General features: G+C 40.0%; 2 protein-coding genes across 2 annotated transcripts; both read left to right on the top strand.

Moving 5' to 3' along the window:
- Positions 1 to 4161: 4161 nt before the first annotated feature.
- Positions 4162 to 4629, top strand: CBG22717 (the record flags this gene model as incomplete). The annotated part of the gene is made up of 2 exons (XM_002645429.2): positions 4162 to 4398; positions 4447 to 4629. 2 exons carry the CDS (start codon positions 4162 to 4164, stop codon positions 4627 to 4629), a joined length of 420 nt encoding a protein of 139 aa, XP_002645475.2.
- A 726-nt stretch (positions 4630 to 5355) lies between these two features.
- CBG22716 lies at positions 5356 to 9588 on the top strand (the record flags this gene model as incomplete). Its single annotated transcript, XM_045240356.1, has 10 exons — positions 5356 to 5448; positions 5577 to 5713; positions 5941 to 6060; positions 6106 to 6337; positions 6970 to 7161; positions 7241 to 7340; positions 7642 to 7742; positions 7787 to 7905; positions 9251 to 9377; positions 9427 to 9588. The coding sequence occupies 10 exons, from the start codon at positions 5356 to 5358 to the stop codon at positions 9586 to 9588; spliced, it is 1383 nt and encodes a 460-aa protein (XP_045097641.1).
- Between the last annotated feature and the right edge of the window lie 236 nt (positions 9589 to 9824).

Raw genomic sequence — 9824 nt, forward strand, 5'->3', positions numbered from 1 at the left:
TCTATTATATATATATATATATATATATATATATATATATATATATTCATTCTCGCTAGTTTGATTTAAAAGTTTGAACTATTCTTATCGTTAGTCAAAAAATTAGGGCCCTACCCGGTGATCCCGGTGTGTTCACATTTGCAAAAGTTTTTAAAATTCTGAACTTTTTAGAAATGTTGTGAAAAACCAGAACCGCGCTTAAAAATTCTAAAAAAAGTCAGGACCCGAGAGGTTTCAAGTATGCTTTTTCCTTTACAAACGTTTCAGCCCCTATTTTGCCCCCAGTTCAAAAGTTTTCAAATGTCCAACATCCTAAAATTAAACAAAGCAACGTTCATAAAGTTTTTCGTCCACTTATGCCCTTTTTCTCCTAAAAGGATAGCAAACAGCACATTTTCTCTCCTTTTCTGACTCATTTCCTGGGGGACACTCGACCTGTCAGTTATCAAAAACCCCGCCAAGGGTCTGAATAAAACCTCCACAGTCAGCGACATTTCTTCTACCACTCCCCATATATTTTTTTGCGACAATTTTTCGAATGTCATGTGTTGTTTACTCCTCAGCGCCGTTGGAAGAAAAAGTAAAGGATTGTTTCATTTGGCGCCTGTGTTTCTTACCGTACTTTTGTTTTGTTATATGCGTAGTCAAAGCGTTGAAGCTTGGTGACTAATGTCCAAGGAAACTTTTGGAGGCTGTACAATGGGGCTAGTGTCCCGATCATGTTTCCTGTTGATTCATCTGCAATTACATTTTTGCTTTGTCATTTTTGACAAGTTTTTCATCTCGAAATTTTCACTTTCTGTCTGTCTATTACTATCAGTTAGTTGATGATTGAGATCTTCCACGTGCAGACATCTTCTTTTTCACTTTTTCATATTTTTTATCTTCTCTTTCTTCTCTCTTTTGCCTTCTTGTTTTTAGTTTTCAGATATCAAATTCTGATAAACATATTTCAGATGCCAATCATCACCACAACCACCCGTACCACGCGCACCTATCACACTACCGCCGGTGGATCTTCAGCGTAAGTATCAACAATTGCGAAACAGTGCAAAAGGGAAAGACCAACATGTTTAGAGGTTAGGGGGGATGACAAGGGCGCCCGCGCTTTATTTTGAAAAACCAGTTAAAATTCATGGGTGGGGTGGCATGTCGTGAGAGTAAAGAGGAAAAAAAGGGGCCGTATTCATCTGATGTGAAAAGAAGACGGGCCATCTGCGCTTAGGGTCACATGTGATGGAAGTAAAATCTCAAACACCAACGGTTACTTTATTCGAGTGACTCAGAGGGTACCAAGATTTCAAAATGAGAAGACGAACAATTTAAAGGAACACACGCACAACAAAATGACACGAACTATGGGTCAGTGAACAAGTAGGTACTTGGATCGACATGAATTTGCATGGCCACTCGAACAAGTTAATGTAAACACTGTGTTTTTGTTTGGGAGAGAGAGAGACACTGTATTCACGTCATCTGTTTTTTGAAAATCCCTGAATTTAGTTCTACCACCTAATTTTCAAAAATTTGTCATGGCCCAGACATGACGAAATTTCTCGTCACTAATACAGCAAAATTGAACGAGGATCAGAGAATATGATCAGGCTTAATCTGAAACCAACGAATTTCTATGCGCCCAAGATCAACATCCATTTGAATTTAGAACGAGAAAAAAAACAATAACATAACAAAAACAATACGAGGCCATGATCATTGGTCGCTTGGAGGAAAAGCGATGAGAAGGGAAATGATTGTACAAATAAACAATATTCCTGACATTTTGAACCTCAAAAATCAATGTGTTTGCTTAGTGGGGCCGTATAAATACTATGAAAAAAATTCCAGTCGGTAGGATTTCAGTAGTCAGTTTTTTCAAGACCGGGATTCGTCCAAGGTTTTGAAATATTTTTTTCTTTTTAACGTTTGAAGATTTATTCTCGTCTGAAAATTTTGAGAACCTTTTTTTCAACATTTTTACAAACTCGAGACCATCTGAAACGGAATCTCAGTTTTTTTCATTGCGGATTCATTGAAAACACCGTAAACATTCCAATAGAAGGTCACTGCCACTTTGAGCTCCGTTATTTCAACTTAAATAAGAGGTAACAAAAATCTGACAACTGATAAAATGTTTTTCATGATATCACCGACATATCAGTTGGAAGATTTTTGTTATCTTTTTTAGAAATTGAGATAATTTAGCTCAAAGTGTGAAGCCTATTTATCACAGTGTTTACGGTATTTCACACAAATTTTGGATTTTTTGTGACTTTCAAAATTTTAAAAATTGTTGGCTCAATCTATTTTTCAATTTCAAAAAAATCATCCATTCAAAACTTCAGTATCCATATCGAACTAGTTATTTTCTCTCCCTCGCAATACTTTCAATAGGACAGAATGTTCATATAAATTTTTTTATTATTATTAAAATCGCATTTCCCCACTGATCCTACTGTAGAACCCTCTATTGTTGTCAACAGCTATTGATGCCTATCTGATCCGTTAGCTATTTACAACGCAAAAAATCTAGAAAATAATTTTTTTCCACAAATAGCCGAGCTCAATCATCTCCAAAAGTACATTTACCCCAGTACTTTATGAATGTCGCTTTTCCGAGTGGTCTCCCGTTTTCTCAGAGCAATTATTTATTTTTTCTTCGGAGACCCAACTCTAGAAACCACCGCATAATATTGCTGTATGTTTTACAATGTGTTTTTTTTTCTAGATTTTCTATTTTCCCATGGAAATTCTGTTTTCCATACAAGAGATTTTATTGCCTTTTGTACTGGGCATAATGAGGGGTCATTAAGTCGTCATGTTGAAAGTCTGGAAAAAAAGACATCGAAAACCTTGAAAATTCCTCTTTCAAATGTTGTTTTCTTTGTCGAAATCCTAGGTTTAGAAATGAGTAGATGAGCAAGCAACCATGTGGTTCTGGCAGATCTTCTCCTCTTACACTTCTCTCCGGATGAATTTATTGTTCTTTTTTTCTACTCCTTCTGATCGTTATTCCTCGTTCCACTCTCTTTGATTCTTCTGATCTTTTTCAAGTTTACGGATTGAAAATGTGTGCGGGAGTGTAAGTGAGTCACAGACGGGAAAGAGAAAGAGAGAGAGAGAGTGTGTGTGTTGAAAAAACAAGTAGAAGAGGCGGGATCCCGTGTGGAAGAGAACAACAACAACAAGACATCACAACGGCCCCCCGAAGGTCGTTATATTTGGGAGGAGGGGAGGGAAAGTGGGCGGGAAGCCAAGCCTCCCAACCGGAGGACTCAAAAACCGCAGGCCCGGCGCCCCAATCCGTTTCATTTTCGAAAACTGTCGGTGTAGCAAACCACCGGTCAGCTCCTTCTCTTCTAAGGATCTTCTAAGAGGGAGTGGAGGTCCTATATTCTCTGGTACAGGTATTCTTAAGTTTGAAAGGGAACTTCCTGACATTGTAAGATTCCAAAAATAATTCCAATAACTAAGGTATTCTTAACTTTCAAGAGAATATCCACCTCATTGGACTGATAATAATGAAAAAATAGGGTTCCAATTTTTAGTACTCATTCTCAAATTCCAGACATGCGATCCAAAAACTTATGTTCAGTTTAGAAGTAGTAGTAAGAGAACCATTACCATAGCTATTTAAGACATCGAACTTCAGAAACCATCTATTCTGGAATTCATGTTTTTTTCTTCCGACTCATTTGAGTATCTTATTTTCTTCTCTCACCACCAAATGCTTCAATGAGCGTGCCTAAGACCTCAAAGACGACAGTAATTTGGTTATTTTGAGACATCTGGAGCTGCAAATGGTTTTCCCTTCTCCCCATTCTAATAGTATGCATATCTAAACAACAACAACAAGAGAGACAATTTCAAAATAACACGCCAATCATCCGCCCCATGACTCGGGGCGGCGTCTCAGAGGGCACCGAAGACCAATTGTTTACTACGTCCTTTTTCTCCTAGATATCTTGGTAGGATATCTTTATCTCGGTCGGGTGAGGCGCTCCCATCTCCGCCTGCCAATTGCATGACATCTGACAACTCTGCTTTTTTTATTTTGTTGTCATCCGGCATTTCTAGGATGCCTACCTCTCTCTCTCTCTTGAGTCTTGGTCTTTCTTCTATTTCAATACCAGGTTCCCTTTCAAAATCTTTTCGTTTTTCAGAATGGGCGAGATTTCATTGAACACCCGCTACCTTTCCACCAACCGCGGAATCATCAAGATTCTCCAAATCGTCGTCGGATTCATCATCTGCTCGCTTCTCTGTTCCCAATGGTACGGAGGACGTTCCTGCTTCGGAGAAGGCCGTCTCGGATTCTCGTCTGGACTTAACTTTGTCTGTGTCATTGTTAACATTGTGCTCTTTGTCTTGAACTTCCTCAACATTCGTGCCTGGGGATTGGTGAGTTTTAAATGAGCCAAAACCTATTCTTAAAGTTTTAATTTCTAGGAGAGAATCTACACCGTCGTCTGCACCATCCTCTTCCTTATCGCCTCGATCCTCATCGTCTGGTTCTTGATCGAAGTCAACTCGTCCCGTGGATGGCTCATCGCCAGTGCTGCTCTCATCGTCGTCCAGTTCTTCTTGTTCTTGTGGGATCTCAAGATTCTCCAGGGAGAATCCCCGAACTAAATCACTCACACTAATTTCCTGCCCTCTGCCAAACCGAACTTTGCTTATTCTTTTCTTTTTGAATTGTATTACTGTACCCCTTCCTAAAAATCACGAGAACTATATAATCATTCGCATTTTGCATAATTGTCAATACAACCTTCCCAAATATTCCCTGCATATACCTCTCGTTGTAATTTTCCCATTGTAATTTTTGCTGCAAAAAAAAGTTCGATTCAATAAATCTGTAAAAAAGTAAAAAGTACTGCAAAGTATCATTGATCAAATAGAGACTAGTCGAAAACAAAAACAGATGGTATTGTTCGCTTTGGAACGAATAGAAACAAATAAAAGATCGGAGATCATCATCAAATTTTGTTTTCCAATGTTTTTCAATTTCCCCTGCCCGCTGTAAAAAGTCACGTGGATTCTTCCAAGGTCTCTTCAGACAAACAACACTCCGTCCCTCACTCTCTCAACACCCCCTCTCCGACGCAAGGAGACACTGGACGAATCGCCGAGACGCAGCGTATTCATCGATTTTCTCTAGCCCGCAAGGATTGTCTCGTGTTGTGACAACGAAGCATGTGAGTGGAGGACCCTCCGCAACTTGCGCACTATTTCCACGAGTACCCTCTCCACTTTCTGTTGTTTCTCTCGTTCGAAACTTGCCACTTACACGGACGGCAAGAAGAAAAACGTATCGTTTTCGTTCGTTGCGATTGATAATTTCATTGGATGTTCAAAATGAGTGGTGCCGGATGGAATTCTATGCCGATGGAGCTGCTCGAGCAGATTTTCGACCGGATTCCACCGAAGAATAAAGGCAGATGCTCTCAGGTTAGTTATTTTATGGTATTTCATCGATTTTTCACTAATTTTCAAAGCGTTTTCTGAGAAATCGTTTACGAATCTTCGAACTAATCAAATAGCCCATGTTTCCATTCGAAATGCATTCTAAATTACAGGTTTGCCGCCAATGGAACGGTGCATTCAAATCACCACGCTCCTGGCGTTCATTCACCTTCAAAGACGGCGTCTTCGTTCGCCGAAAGTACACTCAACATTCTGGCTGGCAGTATCATATTGATCATTTGCGCTTGAGGTAAGTCTGATTTCTGGTGTTCTTGATTTTTGAAGGTAGAAGAAGAAACAGCTACGGTCAACAGTGACATGCATTTTGTTATGATGTTTTTGCTGTTTGGTCCTTTAGAGAAGAATGAAAGGGTGTGAATTGAGAAAACAAGAGTCCGACTAACAATTTTGCGAATTCCAGATTTAAAATAGTATCAAAAAATTAAAAATTATCGATCAACTAGGGTTCATTTCCAGCAGTCTGATCACAAAAACCACCGAGCAATGGAGAACCTTCACCGTCGAGCCGGTCACCAATCTGTTCAACCTCTACGAATTCTTCAGAATTCTTGCGAATTACTGCCAACACTACGAGAAGTGAGTCCTTCTTATAACTGGAGGACGTAAGGGAGCCCATTTCAGATTCACCAAAAACATCCGTCCACTCGGAAAGGTCCAAACCTTCAACTTCAAATGGCACCTTCACGTCGGCGATGCCGAGACCGGTGGATTCATCGCAGACAAGGACGTCGGAACTGGAGGACAGATGCTGATCAGTCTGAAAAATGTGATTCAGTATCTTCATGGGCTCAAGTCGTTAACATTGGAGGATCTTCAGCTCACTCCACAAGAGGCCACAGATTTCCTGTTGACTGTTAGTAGTACTGGGGGTGGTGGTAGTGCAATGTTAAGGATGGAATCTAGTACAAGGAATAGTGTGATCCCAGGAAGATAAAGAGAAGGAGAAGTCGAGGTTCTAGAATCTTAACTTAACCGGAATCTACTCCAGGGACTCACAGCTCCACTAGATTATATTAAAACAATTGGACATGACATATCACATCTCTTTGGATCTCTAGATCTTTTTAGAAACATCTAGAAATAGTGTTACTCGTCTATTCAACCCAGAAAATGTAACAAGTGACATAAATCAATGGAGAATAAGCTGTCTGGACAGTGAGAACCTGCTGATCGTCTGATAATTTGTTCACGAGTGTATCTGCCTACCACACTGGACTGCGGCCTCCAAGAAATGAATCCAATTATTCCGAAATCGAGATTTCGAAAAACGATCTCGGCTATTTAGGCTTGTCCGGAGCTCATCAGTTTCAGCAGGCTCTCACTGCATTTGCTTACGGAGATTCTGGTTTGTAGAATTTTCATGTTTTTCATTCCATAACCTGAATACATTCTTTCAAAATAGCAAACTTCTCTGGGATCACACTCTTCTGTTTTCTGAGTACACTGTCTTTTTTTTTCCAAAAAAAATGTGTGTTCTTTTTCCAGCTTCTGGAAAAGTTCCAAGAGAAGTTGACCTACTTGAGTCTGCTAAACGCAACGCTCATTCCTGAGCCACTACTCCAGGTCGGATGTTTTCTGAAGCTCAAAACGTTGTTGGTGTCGCCGCAGATGCTGTGCGCCGACACGCTCTCAGCGATCGCTTGCCTCGAGCAGCTGGAGAACTTCTCCATTGTTCAGGTATGAGTCGCTAAATGTTTTTTGAATTTCCCTCTCTACTCTCAATTCTGGCTACCTGTCTTATCTTGATCTATTTCAGGATGAGAAAAGTAGTCAGTCGCCGGATATATGCCGCGACGCGTGGAACATGTTTATCAGGCAGAACATGGGCCGAACACGTGTCTGGCTTATCCTACGAGGTTAGCATTTTTGCAAAAAAAAATATTTTGAAAAAGTTATGAAGGGATTCGAGAACAGTTATTTTGGCTTAACCGAAACACCTGTATTTCTGGAAGTGTGGTTTTTGGAAGTAGAAGCGTTTTCAGATTTTGAGTGCCGATCTTAGTATTTGGTTTTTAAGAATGCATGAACAAGAACAAAAAACCATTTATAATCAAAACAAGAACCGATTTCAGGTTTTCAGAAAAAAAAACATTTCTGTTATGAAATCAGTGAAAATAAAGTCTGAAATGAAAATGTAGTGTAATAACTGTTTTGAAGGAAAGCCCCAAGAATCGCTGATCATTCAACCAGGTGCACCGGTATACGGTATTCGCATGGAGAACAGTGCTGGACAGCTCACGATGGAGCTTGCCGAACAGGTATTCATTGGAGTACTGTCACTGCGATACAAAAAATATTTCAGATTGCAAACTACTACTCCGAAACATTGCACGTCTTCGTTCAGACCGGATTGGAAAGAATGAAGAGAGGCAAGAAGATGGAGGAAAGAGTGGATTCAGCTCTCGTTGAGATTGTCAGCAGGTTGGTTTGAAGAAAAACTCTTGTGGTCATACTGGTGAATAGGTCGATTTCGGGCCGACACAGGCGAGCTCATAGGACTTTCAAGAAGAATCGAGCATCAAGTGAATTGCCGGGCACGGGCCGACATCTTATCGCAGTGTCTGCAAAAATCGTCGGTCCAGACTATTATTACTTTCCAAGCCGGTCGTATCTAGTTGGAGATTGTAAAGCTCTCCGAGCTCTATCAGTTTGTGCAGTTTTGTTCACAGTTTCAATTTTAAAACAAATTGAATATCGGTACGGAATCAGCCCGTCTACGAGGATACTTCTGTCTAAGCTAGTATCTTGCTGGTCCACTCAGTTGGCTTTAAATGACTAGAAGTAGCTTGGCTTTTTTAAATGGATAATTGCGGCCGGGTTGGATCAATTATGAATCGAGTCAGATTGGATGAACTCAAGTATACTTAATTCGGGATCCGATTTTTTTGAACTCGGCTTCTAATTGATTCAACTAGTCAAACTGAGGTTTAGTCGGTTCGGTGTCATCTAGATCGAGTCAAGCTGGCTCCGGCAGCCTTACTTTGCCATTTAACTCCATTCAGGTGCTCAACACTTGCCTTGGGCCAATCAGTCCGTTCTTTCGCTTTGTGATCTAGATGCCGAAAATTACGCTTGGCTGCATTCTCAATTCATTTAGTATCAGATCCCTTTAGACACACTAAACCTTAGCTCTGTCGTAACTCGAATCTAGTTTGCTCGATACCACTTGCGTCAACAGGGATAAATTTTATATCATAAGCAGACGGGATATTCCATTTCGACTTTGTATGTATATTTCGCTTTTATTCTTATCGGTTTGGAGCTCATTAGTTACCAGGTTTTATCTGGATTTTAACTTGAGAAGTCAGTCGACTGAATAACAATCTGAGAAGAGAACAAATTTTTAGCGTTTAGTGAATTTAAGTTAGCGTTTAGTGAATTTAACCAGACGGTTCTCTTTATTGAAGATCCCCCACTTCTTACAAAATTCAAAAGATGCAGATTAAGATGCTAAGTTTTATCAGCTAGACGACAATATCCGTAGGTGGATCAGTAAACAGCCGATCATCCACACCATGACATGTTGATCTGTTTTCTTCTCTAAACTTTGTTTATGTTTCTCCCTATTTGGTGCCACCTCGAATGAATGGAATAAATCCGAAGCAAATGACTTAGTTTTTCATCATACGATCCGATTTATTCCTCCTAAATTCTCAACGTTGATAGACGCGGAAATAAAGAAATGCATACGTCGTCAACGGATTGATTTTGAATTTGAAATACGAATTATGATTTCTCAGCGAGAATCAACTGATCTTTATTCCAGATGCTCATTGTTGAACCGTGTGGCCTGTCGGGAGAGATTGTCCTACGGAACCGCCGTTATCTTGTCGGTGTATGCAGCCAGAAATGGATTCGAGCTGTTTCTCAGAAAAAATGCATTGTTGAAAAGAGTGAGTGGGATGCGAAAAGCAAGAAGATTCTGTACTCTACAAATTTCAGCTCTGTTGGTGCCGCCTCGACATGGAGACTCACGGCATTCTTTTCAATTGGCTCAGAAACATGGCTCGTACCGAGGAGATTCTCCTGGAGACCATCCGCCTCCACACCAACATGAGCATCTCAGTTTTCGATGACAAAACTTACAGAGTCCTCAAATTGTAATTAATATGTTATTGGAAATTCATTCTTAAAGCTAACTTGTACAGAACCCCTGAAACCCCTGATCCTCTTCTCACCATCCAAAAACTTGTAGTGATTTAGAAAACTTGTCTCATTCCTTCCACTATAGTTGTATATTTTGAAACGTAGACTACAAATCGTGTTCTTACAAAAATCCTAATATGTGTACAAAATAACAATCCCTGGTTTAAAAAAAAAACTTTAATTAAGTTTCTTCA

The sequence above is a fragment of the Caenorhabditis briggsae genome, assembly GCF_000004555.2.
Source record: "Caenorhabditis briggsae complete genome, chrX, whole genome shotgun sequence".
Classification (NCBI taxonomy): Eukaryota; Metazoa; Nematoda; class Chromadorea; order Rhabditida; family Rhabditidae; genus Caenorhabditis; species Caenorhabditis briggsae.